The sequence below is a fragment of the Pongo abelii genome, chromosome 22 (assembly GCF_028885655.2).
Source record: "Pongo abelii isolate AG06213 chromosome 22, NHGRI_mPonAbe1-v2.0_pri, whole genome shotgun sequence".
NCBI lineage: Eukaryota > Metazoa > Chordata > Mammalia > Primates > Hominidae > Pongo > Pongo abelii.
The window spans coordinates 48,618,462-48,642,504 of record NC_072007.2 but is presented as its reverse complement, the minus strand read 5'-3'; the positions used below and the strand labels follow the sequence as shown (position 1 = coordinate 48,642,504).

Genomic DNA, 24,043 nt, shown 5'->3' with positions numbered 1-24,043 from the left:
AAAGCAACCTTCCATAAAATTATCAACAGACAAGGAAAAAAAACCTTCTAAATAAGTAAAGACAACATCCTCCCTCTTGTTCATGGATTGAGGGCATTTTTTAAACTTTCAGAAACTTTACTCCCACTATCCTTACACCTGCCTTAAACTAGTTCAGTTCCATGCCAGGGGTTTTAGCCACATTTTCTGTCTAATGGGAGGACATTTGCAAATGCAGTAACATCAATATATATCCAGATTTGCTGTAATCTATACCTGAATCCACTTTATTTTCCCCATTTTCTCTGAGTCCTAATGTTCATATTTTTATAGAACTAGAACCAAATAGACATGAACATATTTGTCAAGGACTTGCTGTCTTAATCGCAAATGTCTTTCACTGATGACTACCATGATTATGCTTGAAGAGCCAGGGCCTGTGCAAGTGTGTGCGTGTGTGTGCGTGTGTGTGCGCGTGTGTGTGTGTGTGTGCGTGTGTGTGCATGTGTGCGTGTGTGCACATGTGCGTGTGTGTGCGTGTGTGCGTGTGTGCGCGTGTGCGTGTGTGTGCATGTGTGCGTGTGTGCGTGTGTGACTGTGTTTGTGCTTGGTGGGGGGAATCATGCGTACATCTTTGTATGTATGCAGGGGCTGAATATTCATGGCCACATTCTGCTTGAGCGAATGCGCAAATCTGTCTTTGTTTGAATGAAATGAGAATTCACCTTTTGGACATTTAACCAGTCATAGCCCATTTATTTTTTGCCTCAAAGGAATGAAGGGCACTAGACCCCTGAATTTGGCCCAGGGCAAAAAGTTACCTCTTGGTATGAGCTTTATTTAAATAGCAGGGGTATTCTTTACAGGCTTGAGATTTTCAAATCTTGTTCATGCATCAAAGAGTCATCTTGTTTATGAGTTTCTTACCTTCAGCTCCTCTTCTTCCTCATGGCCCCACCGGACCTTACAAACTTCAGCATCTGAGAACATTTCCTGTATTGTCAGGCAGCTGAATTTTTCTTTTGTGCTAACTGTAATCAGCAAGCATGAGGGAGACAACAATTACTCTCAAGAGCTTTATTTTGCTCTTGGAATGCAGGGGATAATCCTATGCAGTTCCTTTATGGGCAAGGCATTTTAATAGATAAGAAATGAAATGGCTGAAAGAAATATTGGCCAATAATAATGAAATGAAGAGAGGCCAGGTCTGGATGCCACAGGGATACGGGACCCACAGAGTCAGTTTTCCACATGGCTTCAGAAAGTTGCTTTGAAAATGTTGTCCAGAGCAGAGCTTTCGAACTTTCACTTGTACACAAATCATCTGGGATTCTTGTTAAGATACAGACCCGAATTCTGTAAGTCTGGCTGGGACCTGAGAATCTACACATTACTAATAAGCTCTCAGATGGCGCTGATGTGGCGGGTCTGTGAACCACATTTTGAATGGAAACATTTTGAATGGAAAGAGGATAGTAGATTCAAAAAAAAAAATAGAGGAAACAATGGCATCAGCCCCATTCGTGTAGGTTTCCACAGCTGTAAATTACAGATCTGATCAATTTCCTTCCATACAATTCATTCAGTCCAGTGAAGAAAGGTAAAAATGAAATTACTATATTTTGTGAACATAGAGTCTCTCTACCTCTTTTTAGGTATTACCACATAGACATCATTAGATATAATATTTTTCCTGCTTGAACAAAAAGAGCATGTTTTAAAGCAACGAGGTCAATGAATACTGAACCACAATTCAACTCTCAGCCATAAGGTCATTGGTTAAATAAATATCTTGTATTACAGCTAATAATCTTGTATAGAAATACATTTCCTTTTAATGTCAGCATTGCTAAATGTCTGTTTATCTAACAGGACATTATTCCAATTGCCCTACACCAAGCTCTTAGAAATGTAGCTTTATTTTACACAATTTGAATTATGAGAGTTCACTTTCAGACGAAGCAATTAACAGGAAATCTCTCAATCACAGAAATGCTGGTTTAGCCACAAGATCAAAGGAAAAGATTGATTTTGTATGTCCATGCAGTTTTTGAGAGTGTGTCTACACATTTTCGTTTTCACAGCAATCTTTGTGTTTGAAGGGAGTTATGATGTGGAAACAGCTTGCAGGGTTAAACCTGGATGGCGCCCCTGTGATCAGACATTGCTCTGTTGTAATAAAAGTGTCCTCAGTTCTCTTTCCCTCTGATCCTCCTGCCTGTACTTCTCCTCAAGTTGCTGTTTCTCAGAATCTGCACAGTAAAATGTGCAATCTGGGCTTTTCCGAATCTGTTCAAACTGACTGAAATCAGCCACATATTTTCCATTTTTGGAGAGAGATACCACAGGCACAAACTCAAAACCCCAGTAGATTTCCTCTGGGATATAAGATGTTCGGCTCTGGCAGACAGCGCTGGTGGATTCCACAGTGGCATTGAGGAGGACCACAAGCTCAAACTCCTTCTCCTTTAGGTTTTGGGGTGTGAGGTCTCTCAGGGGGCTCGTCTCATCCAGCACGTGGTAGAATGTCATGGGCAGAATGAGGAAGGGGCTCTCAGAGGAGGAGTCCACGTGGAATTTGACAGTGGCTTGGTTGAGGAGAATCCGCTCCCCTTCCTTGGTGACGTGGGTCTGCAGGAGCTTGCCAGAGAGCTGGCACTGAATCAAGAGGCTCTTCCTCATATTGGCTACCTGAATTACCAAGCACAGCTTCCCATTCTGCTTGGTGATGACTGCACAGTGGCTGAACTTGATAGTCTCAGCCCGCTTTTTGGGTCTTGCGATTTTGGCCAGGAAGGTTCCGGTGATGAAGATCTCAATCAAGGTCGTGATGACCAACTGAGCAACCAACAGGAAGATGGCATGAGGACATTCCTCTGTGATGGAACGGACTCCATAGCCAATGGTTGTCTGGGATTCCAAGGAAAAGAGAAATGCCCCAGTGAGAGAGTCCACTTTCATGATGCAGGGGGTATGATTTGAAATGGGCTCACTGGGTTCCAAGTCCCCGTGAATAAACGCGATGGCATAGTAGATGACTCCAAAAAGGAACCAGGTCATCACAAAAGTGGTGGCGAACAGGGTGAGTTTGTATCTCCACTTCATGTCGATAACTGTGGTCCACAGGTCTTGCAGGTAGAGGAGGTATATACCATCCACTTTGTCAATTCTCACGTTGCTGTGCCCACTCTTGGACATGACGCGGGGTCTGTTGGCCTTGAGCCCAGCCCCAGCAGTGTGCTTCACCAGGGGGGTGCTGGACATGCCAATGTGAATGGCATCCATTGCCAGGCTCTGGAAACACTTAGAGAAATGACAAAGATGTTTCATTATCGCCATATGTGGTGGAACTTCCAGAAAATAGAATCATCATGTGAAGTAAGTATGAATGTACATGGAAGTACACAAGAAAGGAGAATTCTGAAGGCAAGATTAACTGATCTATACTTAGGTGGTTGGTAGGGTAGAGTGAGGAGCAGAGGCTTTGCAGAAAAGCAGACTGGGGTTAAATGCTGACTCTGCAATTCATCATCTGTGTGACCTGCAGAAAGCTATTTAACCTCTCTGGACCTCTGCTCTCCAATGTTTAAAATGGCAATACAACCTATTCCTCAGGGGTTTTGTCACTATTAAATAAGGTAAAGTGTTAAAAGAGCCTCGTATTTCAAAAAAATAGTGTTATGCTGTTTTTTGTGATAACAAACTCTTATGCATTTATTTCATAGAGTAATATGTTTACTTATATTCAGCTACTATGTATTCCCAATTATAGAAAATTTAAAATTATTTGACTGAGTGTAAGTCCAGTACTGCTATAACTAAAATCTACCATCCATGAAACAGTTCTTGATATGGAGAATGTTAGTATACATTTTTAAAACTCAGTAGTAATGCATTTTTTAAAACTCAGTAGTAATGCATTTTTTAAAACTTATTTTTTGCATGATATTCTTTGTAATAGCAATTTGTTTTCCCCCTAATCTAATGAATAATTAAGAATCTACAACCTCTCCTAGTTTTGTTATGACTTTGGAAAAAACTCAGTTTGAAACAACCCAAAACATTCTTATAGCAAATAATTAGGCTTTATTAATGGCTTGATCAATATGCTGGTTATTCTTGGAAAAGTGCTACCAATGTCATTTTAGACATGATATTTAGGTATGGCACCAAAATTCTACCTTCCTCCTTAGAACTAAGCAGAACCAGCAGGAGAAATCTATTTTAAAGAGCAAATGAAAAAAGTCAATAATTGTAGGCATCTAATATTATAGTAGGAAAGACCTACCTATAAGAAGTGCTGGGCTTCCATGCTCAGCCCCAGGGAATGCTCTGCTCCATGTTAACAGCGGGAATAAGCTGTCTGTGAGGCCCCTAGCATCTTCTAGTACCTGCCTGGTGACTGACATAAATTTCCCCCACATTCCTTGAAAAAGATAATGTGGGTGATTACAGAGTAACTTTACCTGAGTGGCATGTTTTTCTTCACCTCATTGGTATTTTAAGAATTAAAAAAAATCTTCCCTTTTATTAAGGAACTGATATACAGATTCATGCATTGCTCTTTCTGTTAGAGCAGTATTATCTCAATGGAAGTTTTGAAAGTAATCCTCTGGGCAAATCCCTTCAAGGAAATGGAAACTGTATCCATTAGCAGCAAACACCTATTCAGGATGCAATGGGTCTGCTGGGCATTTTAATTTTCCTGTTACATTATTAAGAGTGTGTTATTTACTAAATGCCCCCTTGAAATTGATTTTTCCTTAGAAAGTCACGTTTTCATTTTTGTTGAAAAGAAGGGCCATACATTATTCAAAATTTGTTTACCTTGAAGCAAATTCCACTGTTTTGGGATCAAGTTAGAAGAAAAGTACAGGATATAATTGATGAACTAGGGCTTTACTATACTCTCAGCAACACTTCTCAGTGTAACGAAGAGGGAAGTGACCACAGTAAAGGTTTGGAAATGAAACGCCATGTTGGCATGCCCAAATGCACAGACAAACTTGTAACATGAGCACCAGCAGAGACAAATGCAGCCTGTCTGCAAGTGACTGCATGCATTCTTTTTAAACTGCTGAGGAAACTACATGCCATTCAATCCACTGAAATAAAAACAGAGGCTTAAGTTTTCCAGTGTGAGTGATACACAAGTGTCCTGCGGGCACTCAGCCCTCTGCCAGATTCTGGAAAGTTTGGCCCCGTTTTTATGAAGGCAGCACCATGAAGCTTCTGTTTTAAACTCTCTTTCAAAGGGGCAGCAAGCCAGGCTTGGGATGAACTGGATCTGTTTCCTCTTTCTGCTGAGAGCGCTTTTGCTGCAGTCCTGTGTATCTAGTGCTGGAGTTAATGGCATCTATCATACCTCCTTATCAAGGCTTGGTGGACAGAAATCACAGGACAAGACCTAGAGCCTCTGGGTGTGTTGGGGCCAGCATTTCTCAGTGGGAAAGAGAGCAGCTGGCAGTCAGCAGTCAAAGGGTGCCATGGCCCTCTCTGTCCTCCTCCCTCCCTCAAGTGTGTGATGCCCTCAGAACCGTCTACTACCTGGTCACTCACTCCGCAGGTCAGGTGTCTTCTTCAAGGCAGGTAGAACGTCCTCGCTCCCCTTCACCCACCTGGCTACCATGGGATTCTGCTACTGCCTGAAAGAAAGAGGGACACATGGATTCATAGATGGTTACCAAGTGCACCCCAGTAAAACTGACCCCCGATGATTTTCTAAGAGTTACGCCATGGCATTTACCTTCCAATCCCTGGAAATCGGCACAGTGCACAGAATAGGGTAAAGGTTCAAAGAACGATTTAAGAAGGAAGCTGAACCCCAACCACAGCCCTCACCACACAGTTCCCAGCCCCTGGAGGGAGCTCCGTAGCAAAACACCCTGGAAAGAGAGGGTTAACCCACCCTCATTGAGGCCCGCTATGAACTGACCGGCACACGGGGAGGCAGGAAGGGGAAATGCAGAGGAAGTAAACAGTGAGCGCTGGAAGGGAAGAGTCTAGAATATTTTTACCGCCTGTGGAAATGCATTGCTACCGTTGAGTCATAGGACATTAGAGTGGAAAAGATTGTCAGAACCATCCCACTTGACACAGCTGGGTCCTGGCAGAAAGAACAAGGTCCAAAGTCTTTGGAAGCTAGCCCAGGGTTCCTGTCAGTCCACCACAAAATCCCCTTAAACGTCCACAGTTTCATGTAATCTCCTTTAAATTCAAGAAGTTCTTTTGCATCTACTTTTTGAAAATAATTCTTCCTAAGCTATCTGCCTATTATCTATCTTCTATCAGTCTATTATCTATCAATTATCTCTCTATCTAATCTATCATTTATTATCTATTACCTATCAATTACCTATCAATTATCTATCTATTTATTACTGGTCTAAATATCTACCTACATATTATCTATCATCTATCAATTATTGATCTATTACCTATCAATTATCTATGATCTGTATCTATCTATCAATCATCCATCTGTCTACACTCATATATTTTTATGTCTCTCACACACACACAGGCACACTTATACTTCCTACGTTTCTTCTGATCTGCCAATTATTTACAGTTATTACTCTCTTATAGTTAAAGTATTCCCAATTAACCTGTGCATACTCTTACAGGCTGGATCCTGCCAGTGTGGCCACAGCCTGTTTGGCAAACGACCTCTTTGTCATTGCTCTATTAAGACCCAGAATCTTCTTTGTGCCCATCAATCTTACCCATAGGCTTTATGAATTGCACTTCATCATAGGCTCTTAATTTATAGAATTTTATTCCTCAGCAGACTTCTTTCATGAAGTTTGAATCATTGTTGATACATACTCTTATTTCATATAATTTTATGTTACTGCCTTAGGTTATATTCCCTTAGTGATTCTTCAATAGACCTGGCTTAACTTCTAACATGGTAAGCAACAATAACAGTTTCCCAAAAGATAAAAACACAAAGAATGAGAGAAGAATACTTTCTTCTAATTTTCCCTATCTTAACCTTTTTCCCATTAAAAAAAAAAGTGCAGCTTGCAACCAGTGCTCATTTAATTTTACATAAACATGCTTTTCGAGGCTGAAGCAAATCTGATTGATTTTCAATGTGAAAATAAAACATAAAAATCATTCTTGGAGTTATTTCTAAACAGAACTAACATCAGAATCATCTGAATCATCAGAATTGTCTATTTCAGAAAAATCGGATTCATCAAATGAATCTTTGGCTAACAACTGTTGGAGACCGATGTTAACATTATGTGTAGGAATGCTGTGTTTTCCAGGATTTGACATTTTCAGCGATTGAGAATTACTATATTTTGTAAATAAAAATACAACTACTAAAAGCAGAATGCTATAAATAGAATGTTGTCTTTTGTTTCCAAGGTTGATATACTATAGTGACACGAAAATAATAATAAAAATGATATACTGTGTGGCAAAATCATCTCCAGGTAAATGCTGCAGCCTCAAGTGCTGCCAGTGAGTATTCTCAGGGCAAATGAGAAAAGGGTTAATCCTCCCAGCTAAGCAATATTTCATATAAACCATTAACAGTTTTCTTTAATTTCTGGAAATAATGTTTATTTCTGCAGTTTTTGTTATATCGTTTCAGTTTGTGGGTTGGGGTTGCAATTCTTAGAATGGCAATATCTACCTAAGTGAAGTTCTTACAACTATTGAATGGTTAGGTCAGTATTACTTTCTCCTACTTCAAACCAGTAAAAGATCCATGGTCTGAGGTCACTGAGTGCTTATGCTGTGAGCATTTGTTTTCTGAAGTTAAAGGAAAGAAAATAAACACACTCTGAAACAGAATGAAACAGAAGGCACATTGAAAAAGGTACTTAGCTATATGGAGAACTACACTTCCAGTGTTGGGGACACAGCAAGGATAATGGCAAATGGAAGGGTAGTACCCATTGCCATCTTGAGGGAGTAAAAAAAATCCATCAAAGACAGAAGCTCTTATAAGGATGAACAATCCAAAAACCCACCACAGCAAGCTGGAACACACTGTTCCATCAGAGAAATCAACCTGGAAATGACCAGAAAGCTACCTGACCAGTTGGAAGAAATATATAAGCAAATAATAGGCAAGGATGGAGCTAGAGTGGCCCACAGTGGGAAAGATGCAGATAAATAGTAACTATAGCAATAATAAGATAATGTGATAAATATTCAGAGAAGTAATGATAGCAATAAAAGTTCAGATCAATAATGACAATCATCATCATCATAAATAGATAACACTTAAACCACCACATGCCTGCCACCGTTCTAAGTGCTTTCCACATGGAAACTTATTTAACCCTCACACCAACCCTGAGAAGTAGGCAGCATCATTATCCCCATGATGAAGAAACTGAGGCACAGAGAGGGTAAGTGACTCGCCCAAGTTCCCAACAGCAGACACAGGGCAGTGGTACATTCCACAGCAAGGCTCTTGTGCCCATGCCTGCAACTGCCCTGACAGAGGGGCTCAAGCTTTGCCGCATCAGAATCACCTGGAAGGCTCGGAGTTGCTGATTCAGTGGGTTTGGGGTGAACCCTGAGAATTTGCACGTCTAACAAGTCCTCAGGTGATGCTGTCTCTGGTGCTCCAGGAACACACACTGGGAACCACATGTGATATAAGGTTTCCCCTTGACAAAGAGCCTTATGGCTCAACTTTCCCTTAGCATCCTAAAATAACGTCATTTCACAGAGGCACTGAGAGCAGCTGTGTATCCACTCCAGGAATGTACAACCTCTGCCATCCTCATAGTTCAATGCCAACTACCCAGGGACTCAAAGTCATGAATGTTTTAAAGCAGGAATATATGGAGAATCTGATCAAAACTGTAATATATTACTAACATGTATTATTATAAATGTTATATAAATAGTATATGTTGTAGAATATATAAGCATGTATTATAATATTTATAGCTATAGGAAATATATATAATACAAATAATTCTAGTAAAAACATTAGCTAAAATTAAGTTCAGATAAATCTTTAACTCCCACAATAGATTTTCAGCCCTCATTTATGTTAGTCAGCCCGTGTGTACATGCTATCACTTTTCTCTAAGTCTCAAAAATGAGCTCCTCCAGATTGGAGAAAGGGGAACCCTTCTATGCTGCTGGTGGGAAATTAGTGCAGTCACTATGGAGAACACTATGGAGGTTCCTCAACAAACTAAAATTAGAATTTCCATAAGCTCCAGCAATTCCACTACTAGGTATAGATCCAGAGGAAATGAAATCAGTATCTTGAAGACACACCTGCCCTCCGATGTTCATTGTAGCACTATTCACAATAGCCAAGATGTGGAATCCACCCAGTGTCTAACAATGGATGAATGGATAAAGAATATGTGGTATATCCACAATGGAATATTATTTAGCCATAAGAAAGAATGAAATGCTGCCATTTGCAGCAACGTGGATGGAATAGAAGACCATTATGTTAAGTGAAATAAGCCAGGCACAGAAAGACGCATATAGCATGTTCTTATGCATATGTGTTAGCTAAAAAGTAGATCTCGGCTGAGCATGGTAGCTCATGCCTGTAATCCCAGCACTTTGGGAGGCTGAGGTGGGCAGATCACGAGGTCAGGAGTTCGAGATCAGTTCAACCAACATGGTCTCTACTAAAAATACAAAAATTAGCCAGGCATAGTGGCGGGCGCCTGTAATCCCAGCTACTCAGGAGGCTGAGGCAGAAGAATCACTTGAACCCAGGAGGCAGAGGTTGCAGTGAGCCGAGATCGCGCCACTGCACTCCAGCCTGGGTGACAGAGTGAGGCTCCGAGACTCCGTCTCAGGGGAAAAAAAAAAAAAGGTGGATCTCATGAAAATAGAGAGTTTAACAGTTACCAGAGATTTTGAAGGGGGATGAAAGGGAAAAAAAAGAATTGAAATGTGTTTATTATCACCGAACTGTACACTTGAAATGCTAAAGATGGTAAATTACATATGTATATTGTACCTCAATAAAAGGATTTTTTTCAAAAGTATGCATAAAAGGGGGATGGTCCTGCTGTCACATGGATGCTTTGTTAGGGAAAATAAATTCAGTTTAAGAATGATTTTTTTTTTATTCCGAGTAAGTACAACATTGATGTCTTTAAAACTTAGAGCTCTGTTAGGCCAGATTTTGAAGGTTTTCAATTTGCCCATCTCGAGAAAACTTAATTCTGCGTTTCACAGTGAACTAACAAAGCAAAGGCCCCATAGAAAAAACATTTCTCACTTACAGAAAAATGGGGAGACAGTGGCTCCCCAAAACCGGGGTTCCTCAACTAGGCCTTCAGCGACCTCATTCCACGTCTTTTAACCAGGGTGATGAGGCATAAAGAGTGAAATCTAAATCAAATTGTAACTTTGGATTTCCAGACTAAAATTAACATGTGGTGGATCTCACTTGTAAGCTCTGAAAAAACATAGCTTCCTGTTTGTAAGAAAAGTTGCTTAAAAAGCTTTTTTGCTTTTTTGCATGTCATATATTTCTGACAAATTAATTTTTCAATGATGTCTTTGTCCAGAAATAAAAAATGCCTGGATTAAATTTGACTTTAAGTCAAATATTTTAAATATTTTAATATTTTAAATATTAAGTAGAAAAGAAATGCTTGACAAGAATCTACTTGGGGTTCACTGAGCTCAGGAGGCTTAGAACAATTGAGAATAAAGGCTTAGCTCTCCTCCTCGGGCTCCCTCGACTGTGGTCACAGGAGCATGTGCACCACGACCTTTGGCCTTGGCCTTGGGCCATTTTCCTCCCTACACTACAGAGCAGTGAAGGATCTGCTTTAAAGGCTGGTCTGACTGTTCAAAGTCCAGCTTTTAACTCATCCATACCAGCCAAGGGCACAGATAGCTTTGCCAAGTGGCCTCAGAAAGACATGTTCATTGAAAACGAGCAAGGTGGACAAAGTGGATTCTCAGCAGATTCCAGAAGGCAATCCTTCGGTTTGTATCTCCTGGGGAAATTCTACTTTCCTTCTGCAAAAACACTTTTTCCTTAGACTACTGAGGACTGAAAGATGGCCCAGAAAGAATGACAGCTCCTTGGAGGCTGTGGAATCACTCATTCTCCTCCAGGAGAATTATCAGGATTTCAGGGGAAGCACCAGTTGAGATTACAGCACACTTGGAAGCTAGTTTCCTCTCAGTGACCTGTGTTTGGAAGATGTGTTTGAACTTGGAAACTATTGGTAGAGCTGTGACAATTTGGGAGGTTGTGGTTGATGTACGTTGCTCCCAACTATTTGCTGTGCCTCTCGGCTGGGTCCTTCCACAAAGGATCCTTCCCTGGGCCTGGGCCTGTCCCTGCCAGGGCATAGCGGGGGTGGGGTGTGTGTTTCCTACTCCCTTGTGTCAGGTGTGGCCCTGTCACCTGCTTTGGCCAATGGAGTGTGAACAGCAGTGACCCACACCATGCCTGAAGAGAGGTGTCGGGCTCGTCACACGGCTTGCCTTGCATGTGGGTGGGTCATGGATTGGGCTGTTCCTTCCTTCTGGTAAGTGGGAAGAAGGAAACTTGGAACTGAGCCATAATTCAACTACAGCTGACTTGAAACACAGGTGAGAAAAAATTCTTGTTGCTGTAAGCCACACAGTTCTTAGAGTCGTTAACAAGGCAAAACCTAGTGAAACCTGACCACAGAGACACTTTCACGATTAATACATATTTTTTTATCTTAGGATTATATGCCTGACCTAAAAGGTACTGCATTTAAAGGAAAGACGTAAAGTTCTGAAATATTCCTTTTTTTCTTTTTCTTTTTTTTTTTTTTGAGCCAGCATCTCACTCTGTCACCCAGACTGGAGTGCAGTGGCACAATCTTGGCTCACTGCAATCTCTGCCTCCTGGTTTCAAGCGACTCTCCTGCCTCAGCCTTCCAAGTAGCTGGAATTACAGGCACTCACCATTACGCCTGGCTAATTTTTGTATTTTTAGTAGAGATGGGGTTTCACCATGTTGGCCAGCTTGGTGTGGAACTCCTGACCTCAGGTGATCTGCTCACCTCAGCCTTCCAAAGTGCTGGGATTACAGTTGAGAGCCACTGCACCCAACTGAGTTCTGAAATAGTCTTAATGTAAACTCTGAATGTTGGTCTATGACTAAACACTGAATACAAAAAGAACCCAAATTCAACAAGATTGTAATGGAAAGAATGGCTTGCCTTATCCCTAAGAACAACATAGAAAAGGTGACTAATTCTCTTTTGATTACTTCTGAGTCAATATTTACATTTATCATGACAAGATAACTTTTTAGGGAAAGTTGTAAGGGTATCATATCCTATCATTCTAATATTTTGTGGAGCAAGAAGCCCCAGTTTAAGATCCTAGTGGCCTCAGGATCTGTAATCACATAGATACACTGGGCCTCCCAGGTACCACTGTCATTAGGTCATCGATAGCTTTCATTTGGGAAGGGACAACTTAAAAGGGTCCAGGCACTTTTCAAAGCAGTTATAGATATTATCTTATTGAATCCCTCTCTTCACCTTGGGAAGAAATTATTTTCTCTATTTTCTACGTGAGGAAACTAAGAGAAATTAAATAATTTACATGCACTCACAAAGTTAATAAATGGAGCACCTGGTGAGCAAACCAGCTCTGTCTGCTCCCACGGCTGCACTCCTATCTAACCACCATCATCGGCATTAGCTTGCAAAGGAGTCTCGTGGTGCGGTGTGACAAAGCTAAGTTCCTGCTCACTACGCGTCAGCATCCATTATAGATTAAGCAGCTATAATTAATTGACTCATTGCTCACCCTGTGCCAGGCCTGATATTAGGAATTATATATTAATTTAATTCTCACATAGACTCTGAAGTAGGTACTACTATTATTCCCATATTCCAGACAAAGGAACTGTGATATAGCACAAGGTATGTTGGAATCCATAGTCCATGCTTCTGATCTCAACACTGGGTCTCTAACTTCAGTGCGCTTTAGAATCACCTGGAGGGGTTGATAAAAATGGAAATGACCGGGCCCCACCTCAGAATTTCCGATTCAGCAGGTTTAGGGTGCAGCCAGAGGGTCTGTAGTTCTGATAATTTCCCAGATATCCCTGATGCTGTTAGACCTTAGACTACACTTGGAAAACCACAATCTATACTCTTCACCACTTAAAAGTTATCTGGAATATGGAGAAAATGAATAAGCCAAGAAATTAGATTGTCTAAAATTTAGTCTCATTACTTTCAAACAAAGGAATGGAGAAAGTCACTGGGGTTAAATATATAAGTACTGCAGTGGCCAGGTGGAGTTTTTAGTTAGAAAATGTTTCCTTGGGGATAGAAGTTCGGGTGTAATGTCTTGGCAAAAAGTTGAGAATTGCTGGAAAAAAGCAAACAGTCAGTAGAAAATTGCTCTCAGGTTTCTTCCTTGGATAATGGGTATCATTAACGGAAGCTTTTAGCATTGGCCTGGCTGGGAACATTGGAGGACTGTGGAGAGAACCTAGATTCCAGGCTGGGAAAGTTAAGGCTGGAGGACATTAGGGGTTCTCTTGCTGAAGTGTGTGATTCAGGTATTCCACACACATAAAGGGATTTGTGGTTAAATACTTTTGGAAGGATTTGCCTACTGGAGCTGAAGCTGAGCCCCCAAACACCCCATTGTTTTCACTCTTTGGAGAGCCACATTGCACATTTGTTTATTACAGTTTCTGAGAAGTCCTACAGTTATAAAACCTGCTTAACTGTAGCTATATATGTGTGTGTGTATGTGTGTGTGCGTGTGTGTGTGTGTGTGTGTTTAGCCTTTTTATGACATTTGAAAACACTGAGGAGTGATGATCTGGTCTAAACTCTACACTTTATATCTGGGGAGATAAAAGGATCAAAAAGTTTGGGTAACTTGTTCAAGGTTACTGAGCCAGTAACAAGGTTAGAGCTGGAAACAAGCTTTTGTGAATCTTAGTCCATTTTACGGGTAGGTATCTCTCTTCGTGGTCACGCTATATGTTGAGATGAGTTATCCATCTCACTGGCTACTGGAAACAGGGTGGTATAGAATAGTGTGACCCCCTCCCCTCATCCAACCGCAGCATCCCCATTGTCGGAAATGCAGGCTCTCAGGCTCCACACCTGAGCTACTTAACCAGAAGTTCTTGGGGTGCAGTTCCCAAGAACCTGTCTTCAAAAGAACTCAATTTCCCCAAGCAATTTGGTAGCTGGAGTTTGCTAGTGATGCCTTGGTAAATTGGAGAGGTGCCCCTCTCACCCTACTATGCATTAGAAAAGCAAGAAGTGTTCCTTTACAGACCAATCCACATTTGCATTGCATGTGAGCATGTAATAATGCAATTTGCCTCTGCGGTCAGATATGTAGCTTTTTTCCTATGTTTCTGTTCCGTTATTATTGTTTGAAATTCCATAAGTACTAAAAAAAATTCTTTTCCATCTCTAAATGTGGTTTGCATCATTGTTCCCTTTACTCCTCAATGCGAATTCTTTAAAAACTTTTTTTTAATCTCATAGAACATCAACCCTTCTGTACTCAACAAAGACAAGTTTAAACAGATTCCGGACCCAACAGGGAACTCATTTGCCATTTTCCATGGCAAAGAATCTGAGCACTGGAATAAGCCAGAGATATCATTTACTGAATATTTTCATAAAGACAGTTTAATTTCAGGCTCTTTATTTGTGAGAGAGCTGGCTAACCCAAATAAAACATTACACATCTGTCTGTTGTTATGAGTGACCAACCTCCACTGAACATTATTACTTAATAACAACTAACTTCCCTATAGAGTGAGAGTGCCGCAGCGGAGGGCAAATGGAAATTTCCTGTGGTTTACCACCCTTGGCCTCTCCCTGCTCCAACATGCGAAGAACTTGGGTAATAAGCATATTCTCTTTCTAATCACAGCGTGGCTTGGACATGCATTGTTGTGAGATGACTGGCAACACAGGAACACTGATGTCTGGAAGCGAGTGTGGAGGGGGTGAGGAGGCGAATTGTACTATGTCAGCCTCCATAATGCACTGCTCAATTTCCTTTTTTTCTTTTTTGAGATGGAGTCTGTCTCTGTCGCCCAGGCTGGAGTGGAGTGGAGTGGCACGATCTCGGCTCCCTGCAACCTCCACCTCCCAGATTCAAGCGATTCTCCTTCCTTAACCTCCCAAGTAGCTGGGATTACAGGTGTGCACAACCACACCCAGCTAATTTTTGTATTTTTAGTAGAGATTGGGTTTCACCATGTTGGCCAGGCTGGTCTTGAACTCCTGACCTCAAGTGATCCACCCACCTCGACCTCCCAAAGTTCTGGGATTACAGGTGTGAGCCACCGCACCTGGCCCTAATTTTCTCTTTAGGAAAGAGATTTCTTCAACAGGTTCATGGAATCTCACTCACTATTTTTGTCTGCATTAGTCCAAACCTAAAACAGAGGAGAAGATGGCTCAAAACAGTACCATTTGGTTAAGGAGAAGGAAATCCACAGCGTTTGGGTTTGTCTGACTGTGGTATAAATCAGAGTGGAAGGCTTCTGTTTTGCAGATAATACTGGTAGAGAAGCAAGTATTTGACTTTTTTTTTTTTTTTTTTTTTTTTTGAGACAGTCTTGCTCTGTTGCCCAGGCTGGAGAGTGCAATGGTGCGATCTCAGCTCACTGCAACCTCTGCCTCTTGGGTTCAAATGATCAAATGATTCTCGTGCCTCAACCTCCCGAGGAGCTGGGATTACAGGCATGCACCACCATACCCGGCTAATTTATGTATTTTTAATAGAGATGGGGTTTAACCATATTGGCCAGGCTGGTCTCGAACTCCTGACCTCAAGTGATCTGCCTGCCTTGGCCTCCCAAAGTGATGAGATTACGGGCATGAGCCACTGCACCCGGCTTAATGTGTTTTATTTAATGAAACTTCAAAGTGGACATGGTTGGAGCATTCACAGGAGATGACACGTGGGAAGTAAGCAGTGATGTTGGTTTTCTTAACTCCTGTTTCTGTGAGACATGACAAGATGCTTGAGACTGGATCATGCCTTTTTACGCCGCATCATTATATACTTTGCAATACTTCCAAACTGATTTTCCCTTAAGTAAATCTCTCTCTCACTAAGATGTTGAGTCTGCCAATTTTTACCACTCACATTTATCTTTCTTTGCCTCACATTTATAATATTTTGCACTATGATGAAGGCATGGAAACATAGAAAGCACGTTATAAATATGGGTGAAAATTTCAGACTGGCTTGTTTTCTGGCCTCATGCTGACTACTACATTTTCTTTTATTTGAAATAAATGTGGAGTTGTCAGTCTCTATAAATTGATGACTAATGGGCTCTGATGTAATTCACCTGCATGCAAAGGTGTAATTCTTATCTTCATTGGCATATTCATATTAGTTATTAGCATGAATCTCATCCCAGGCAATGGAAATTACGACTTGTGCTTGATTTAAAACCAAATTATGGCTGGGCGCGGTGGCTCATGCCTGTAATCCCAGCACTTTGGGAGGCCGAGGCAGGCGGATCACAAGGTCAGGAGATCGAGACCATCCTGGCTAACACAGTGAAACCCCGTCTCTACTAAAAATTACAGAAAATTAGCCAGGCGTGGTGGCAGGTGCCTGTAGTCCCAGCTACTCGGGAGGCTGAGGCAGGAGAATGGCGTGAACCTGGGAGGTGGAGCTTGCAGTGAGCTGAGATAGCACCACTGCACTCTAGCCTGGGCAACAGAGTGAGACTCCATCTCAAAAAAAAAAAAAAAAAAAAAAAAACCAAGTTATTTAACAATGGGATGAATGTCAAAAAGTTTTGAAGTTCTGTCTCACTATCAGTCTACATTTTGACCACATTTCTCTGATATAGAAACTGTATCTCAGTGGAACACAGTTTATACCAAAATTTGCTTTAAAGACTGGTAGTATTTCTCAGTTGTTTGCTTGTCCCAAAGTTGAAAACAGACTCTGTGATCACTGAATGATAATACAAAATTTCAAACTTAAAAATATCTTCACATTCAATCAAAAATTAAGACATTTGGCAGTTAACTAATTTCCATCACTGTACAGTGTAAGAAAACACATTCTAACCATCTGTAGTTAATTAGCCGGAGGACTACTGGCCCAAATTTGGTGTTTTTAGAGTTGCCAGATAAAATACAAGATGCCCAGTTAAATTTGAATTTCAGATGGACAGCAAATAATTTAGTATAAGCCTGTCACATGCTATATTTCCTATATGCTTATACTAAAATTATTCATTTTTTATTTGAAATTCAGAGATATATATGTACTATTTACATATATGTATCTATAGATATGCATAGTACAGAGTGGCCCTACATTTGTATTTGCTAAATCTGCTAAATCTGGCATCCCTAGGGAAAAGCAAACTTATGCTCAAGAGTCATTCCTAAGGCCAAGAATCTTAAAGACAGGGTTTAACGTAAAGCCATCCTTCTTAGAAGAAAAAAACTATCCAGATTTTCCCAGTACTAAAAACTCTGAAAACAAATCTAACCATTGCGGGATGGGGGTGCAGCCTATTAATGCAGGGCTTACCAGAGGTGTCGGAAAAGCTAAGAAGTTTGTCTCATTTTTAAGATATTAGCTCAGGGACTCCTAACATTTTATGTTATGGTCTTTTTTGGTGGAGTAGTGAGACACATGCCTGCCTTCTCAGAATAAAGTGTTCAGACAGATAAAAGCAAAGTCACAAAGATTACAGAAGACACCAATGATATTAAAATGCACCTATTACAATACTGGAAAAACAAAATTATACTTTTCCAAGCATTAAATCAGAGCTAATGTTTTGAAGGTGTGGTGAGCAGCAATGTTATTTCAAGGTCTCTGAAATGACTGGAATGTGATATTGAAATATCTGTGATTTCCACTATGACAAAGTCACAGTTGCAGCTAGTACATCTGTGGTTTGTTGCACACACTCAATACAAATTTTAGTTAGAGGCCATTTAAAATAAACTGCTGTTCTTTTCTCCTCATGGGAGATTGTGGATTCTCCTGAGTTCTACCCATATATTCTCCAGGCTTCATAGCCCTGGGATTAAATCTGACTGTGGATGAAGTTTCTAAATGCTGTAAATATTACCAGTAATTCTGGTAATATCACAGAATCAGACCAACCTATAGAATCTTCCTTGATTTATTCCCCTCGTACACAATCTCTTGACATGTTTAACAGCCATCTCAGATACTGTGTCTTTTATGAAAATTGGTTGGACACTTAACAAAATCACAGCTAATCCCCTTTCCAGTAGGATATCCTTGCAGGCACTAATGTTAGTAATGAACATTACATTGGTGCTCACATGATTGGAACAGTAAGACCAATGAGGAGACATTCCAACATCTTCTACTCTAGAAGTAATGGTACAGTTTCTTCTGACATAAAAACAGAGGGGGAAATAACAGAAAACAGCTCAGATACATACATAATGCTTGGTCTTCATAGCCTTACTGTAGCACTTCTCGGAAGTAGGAAGGTGGATTTTTTTTTGTTTGTTTGCTTTTGTTTTTGTTTTTTTGTTTGAGATGGAGTCTTGCTCTGTCACCCGGGCTGGAGTGCAGTGGCACGATCTCGGCTCACTGCAAGCTCCACCTCCCAGGTTCATGCCATTCTTCTGCCTCAGCCTCCCAAGTAGCTGGGACTACAGGCGCCTGCCACCACGCCCAGCTAATATTTTGCATTTTTAGTAGAGATGGGGTTTCACCGTGTTAGCCAGGATGGTCTCAATCTCCTGACCTCGTGATCCGCCCATCTCGGCCTCCCAAAGTGCTGGGATTACAGGCATGAGCCACTGCGCCCAGCCAGGAAGGTGGATTTTTAGTTGATATACCACTCAGTCACATGCAACTTTATATTGCCATGGTTTCATGATAACTCTTACCAGGAAAGAGAAAGCTTACTCATCTAGAGTACTAATTGAGACAATACTCTTTTTCATAAATCCTCCGGTATCTCCCGCTGCTAACAAGACAAATCCTGAACACCTTGGAAAACCAAAAAGACCCTTAGGCCCTGGCTCTCGCTCCCTCTCCGGCTTTATTCACCTCAGAATAGAGCCTGGGTATATACTTACCCCTTCCTGAGCAGCTGGGTGCCCTCTCAGCCCACATCTGGCACATGAATTCCTTCCTGAAGTTTCTTCATTTTCTCCCTTTCTTGGTTAACTCCCACCTGTCCTTCAAAAGTCAGGTTGAACATTATCTCTTCTGTACTTAAAAAAAATTAAACAATTCTTCAGAGGCAGTATAGTGTAAAGAATAAGAGCATGGGACACTGCTTCTGTTAACACCAGCTGTGTGACTTTGGACAACTTTCTTAACCCCTTTGAGACTCGGTTTCCTCATATGCAGAATGGCGATGATGATCATTTCTATGCCTCATAGGGTCGCGTGAAATAAAAACATATAAAGCACCATAAAACTCTGCCTGCTCGTATGATTAGTATAATGATTAGTATTAATCATTACACAAGTGTTAACTGTTATCATCATATGCATACAATGAATAAAACATAAAATACGACTTATCAAAAGGAATCGCATTTACCACAGATGAACAGCAGAGGGTTCATATAAAGTTTTCACAAATCAACAAGAGCCTTCATTCTCCTAAGTGGGCAACGTGTGTAGAAACGCAATTCAAAAAATGTTGAAAAGGCAACATTTCAACACTTTAACATTTATTTATTGGTTTGTGTGGCAAGAATTTATTGAGCACCAACTATGTGCTAAGCATGGCACAGGGTGCTGCTGATGAAGCATTAAGAGTGATTTGATTCTTGCTCTCGGGTAGTTTGCAAGAAAATGGGGAAGAGAGGCATTAAATACATCATTAGACGAGTGATTTAAAGACATTTGTGGGAAGAACTGGGGAGAAAGTCAAGGATGGATGAGAGACTAGCACATGGGGTATATAACATGTCCTAGTCTGGAGTTGGAGCATGGAGCTTGGCACCTTCCAGGAAACGAGGAGGATATCGAGTAGGGGAGAGGGGAGCAGTGTCGGGTAGGAGCAAGGGCAGAGCCACGCCATGCCCCTGCACGTGGCTTTGTGGGATCCTTGAGGACCGTCACCCCCATCCTTGGAGCACAAGGAGTATCTTGGGGTTTTATTCAAGGAAGAGAAAGGATCAAACTTGCTTTTGAAAGTGATCATGTTTAACGCAGCCTGGGGAATGGATTGGAAAGAGTCAAACATAAATGCTGAGAGTCTGTTTAATTGGCACTTTCAGTAATCTGAGTTGAAATTACTGATGCATGGACAAGGGCGGTGTTAGTAGCTTGAGAGCTACTAGCCAGGAGCTCTGGGTGACAGGTCCCAGACAGAGTCCACAGGCATCTCCAACAGGTGGATGTTAAGAAGACAAGGCAGAGAGAAGAGGAGGTCTCACGGATGACTCCAGGCTTCCTGGCATGGAAATGAGGTGTGTTGGGGTGGGCAGAGGCTATCTTACTGATTCAGAGGACACTGGATCTTCCTCTGTAATTTTAACATTATGCACATGTTATGGGACACCCAGATTGAGTGTTTTGGTGTTACACCAGCATGGCGCTCACGCTTGTGCAGAATCCCGATGCAGGAGGATCTCACCTCTGGGGTGCAGGTCTGAAGGTGTGCACTGGAGGCTGCCTGGAGACACCTAAAGAGAAGTAAGCACTAGGGTCTGTGCAGATGGGCCTGGACTTCAACAGAGAGACCTGGACAGGAGGGATGCCTTTAGCACATAAGCCAACAAGTGGAATTTGAACCATGAAAGTGCAGGAGCTTCCCCCTTAGACAGTGGTGTGGAAGCAGCAACCCAGACTGAGCCTGAGTAGCCTTAAGACCAGGCAGATTCACAGATACAGGCAAAGGAGACTGAGGAGGGACCATCAGTGCAAGAAACACAAAGTCACCAGGGGCTCACTTTTCACTTACCAAATTACCGAAAATTTTAAAAGACGTGTCAACATTCTACATTGACAAGTTTGCAGAAATGAAGAGCTTCCTGCATGGTGTCTGATAGAGTAATCTAGCAGAATTTTTTTGAGGGAGGCAATAATTTGACAATGTATACTCAAAGTTTTAAACTATTTATGTTAGACTGCTTAAGTCAGTAAGTCTACTTCTAAGACTTAATAGGAAATGTATGATAGGATAATATACAAGAGTGTTCTCTATATTTGTTATGATATTAAAACATTAGAAGCAATGTGAGTCACCAACAATATAGAAATGGTTTTAAATTTATAAAACATTTATAGGCTGAAATATTATGCAGTGTTTAAAAATCATGACAAAATGCTAAATATGTTTTTTAAAAGGCAATTGATACAGCTAAACATGCAGGGTAATCTCTCCGTTTCTCTCTCTAGGTAAGATAAAAATAAAACACCTCTAAAATATTAACAGCAGTTATCTCTCTAAAGGAAAACAAAATTAGAAAGGTTTTTCAACCAGATTTTCCATTTTTATGCAGTTAATCTGAAAATTCAATTTCCCTAGCACAGACCATTTCCAAGTATTCCAGATTTTACTGTAAATGAGAAGTACTTTCTGTGTTATATTACACAAAGAAACTTTCCACACAGTGTTGTGGCCAAATATTATGAAATCATTTACTCTCAGAGATATTTCCAAATATCTATTGCACAAATCCAAGAACCTAGTTTTCAGTCATCTTAAAGTTTCATTTCATTGACTGAATTAGAAGAGTTTGCACTTCACCCAGAGATACTGCTGATAAAGCAGATTTCCTGCCCTATACCTTTGCTCAGACTGACCCCTTTATTCCATATTTCTTCTTTGCTCTATGCCTGGTAAACTCCTACACATCCCTCGAGGCCCCGCTCAAATGTCATCTTCTCCAGCATGCAGGTAGAGTTCATCTTGTTCCTCTCTTCTGCCTTCTCATTGTCCACACCTCATGATAATACTTACTGTGCGGCTGTAATGATCAGTCTCGGAGTTTAGCTTTCCCCATAGACTGGGCTCAGTAGTTCATCCTGAGTAGCAAACACAAGGCCTGGCATGTGGTAGGAACTTAATGTTTAAGGGAGGCACAGGGTGGGCAGAGATGCCATTCAAGGGGACTCAGCATCCGATTTAGTAAGAACGTCACTTGCCTAAGGTTGTGATGCCCAACGTTCTAGGTCAGAGAGGAATCCCAGAGAGGAATCCAGTCCACAGCTAGGCACATTGTTGGGGTGGAGAATACTTCACTGATTTGAACAATTCAATTAGAAATAAAGATTTCATCTTCCTATTCTGATTCGTAGCACAAAGAATATGCCACAATGTTCTATCTTGAAAAGAAAATTAGTTGTACATCTCTCAAAATGACAAAACCGATAAAAACTATAGGCAAACATAAGTATATTCGATTTCATCCAACAAATTACTTCCTCTGTGTATTTCATGTTCCCCAGTACACTGACCATCATAGACAAAGAGTTCCAAGATTCCTTTCAGCTCTGTTTGCTTCTTTACACCAGATGTCTCCAATGTGGGCTACACCAGTAACCCAAGCAGGGACAGTGACAAAATGATAGAAGTATTCAGTTGTTGCTTCCACTTTATCCTTTTAAGTGTTTATATCTTACACATATTTTAAAATGAATCCATGGTGAACTTGAATAAATCAACAAGCAAAAAACACATTGCTCCATTTAAAAAAAATGGGCAAAGGACATGAACCGACACTTCTCAAAAGAAGATATACAAACGGTCAACAAACTTGAAAAAATGCTCAGCATCACTAATCACTAGAGAAATGCATATCAAAACTACAAAGAGATATCATCTCACACCAGTCAGAATGGCTATTACGAAAAAGTCAAAAAATAGTTGCTGGCCAAGGCTGCAAAGAAAGGGAAAGTTTCTACACTATTGATGGAAATGTAAATTAGTCCAGCCACTGTGGAAAGCAGTCTGGAGATTTCTAAAAGAACTTAAAACAGAGCTGTCATTTGACCCAGCAATCCCATTACTGGGTGTATTCCCAAAGGAAACTATATCATTCTACCAAAAGACACATGCATTTTTATGTTCACCTCTGCACTATTCACCAGAGCAAAGACATGGCATCAAGCCAGGTGCCCATAAATGTAGAATGGATAAAGAAAATTTTGTACAAATATACCACAGAATACTATGCAGCCATAAAAAAGAATTAAATCATGTTCTTTGCAGCAACATGGATGGAGCTGGAGACCATTATCCTAAGCAAATTAATGCAGGAACAGAAAACCAAATACCACATATTCTCACTTATAATAGAAGGAGCTAAACACTGAGCACACATGGAGATAAATGTGGGAACAATAGGCACTGCAGACTACTAGAGGGCTGTGGGGTGGTTTTAAAAACTACCTGTCAGGTACTGTGCTCACTATCTGCATGACAGGATTTATACAGCAAACCTCAGCATCATGCAATATTATTATTTAATAAACCTGCACATGTACCCCGTACCTATAATAAAAGTTGAAAAAAATAAATAAAATATATGTAGTATGTTAGAACAAGATGAAAAATGTATATATTGTGCATGTAAGTCCCTAAGTATCCTTGCGTGTGCTGCGAGACGCTATAATTTTTGAATCCATTGCTTTACACCAATACTGATTAAACTTGCATACGAATTCCCTGAGGGCTCATTTAAATGCAAATTATTATTCCAAAGGTCTGCAGTAGGTCTGAGAATGTGCATTTCTAACCAGCTCCCAGGCGAGGCTGAGGCTGGAGGTGAAAGCTCACACTCTGCATAGCAAACGGCCTTTTGCAGCCACTGTTCCTCATCTGGACAACACAGTACTGAACCCAGAAAATGGTTTGAGTGACTGTTTTCTCATTTCTCCCATGGATGGTTATAGCAAGCATCACTCTAGACACATACAATAGAAGGTAATTTATTCCATCAGTGAATGCCATGGGGCTTAATTGAGGCTGGCTTCTCTCACATGACTGTTGAGAAAGGAGCCTCTGAGGAGTTTGCTGGACTTATAACTTCACCTATGGGGAGAAAGTTCAAAGCCACTAGATGACTTCATTCTTTAAAAAAACATAGCTTATAAATCACCCATACAGTATTACAAA

General features: G+C 40.8%; 1 protein-coding gene across 3 annotated transcripts in view; it reads right to left on the bottom strand.

The window, feature by feature from the left end:
- Window positions 1-710: 710 nt before the first annotated feature.
- The window catches only part of KCNJ15 (potassium inwardly rectifying channel subfamily J member 15), a 36,700-nt gene continuing 13,367 nt past the window's right edge, over window positions 711-24,043 (bottom strand). The window contains exons 3-5 of one of the 3 annotated variants that reach the window (XM_063720786.1): window positions 19,041-19,138; window positions 5,527-5,624; window positions 711-3,282 (exon numbers count right to left, since the gene is read on the bottom strand). In XM_063720786.1, coding sequence (XP_063576856.1) covers window positions 2,137-3,264 — 1,128 coding nt within the window. In that variant the 5' untranslated portion in view covers window positions 3,265-3,282; window positions 5,527-5,624; window positions 19,041-19,138 and the 3' untranslated portion in view covers window positions 711-2,136. 3 annotated transcript variants of the gene reach the window in all.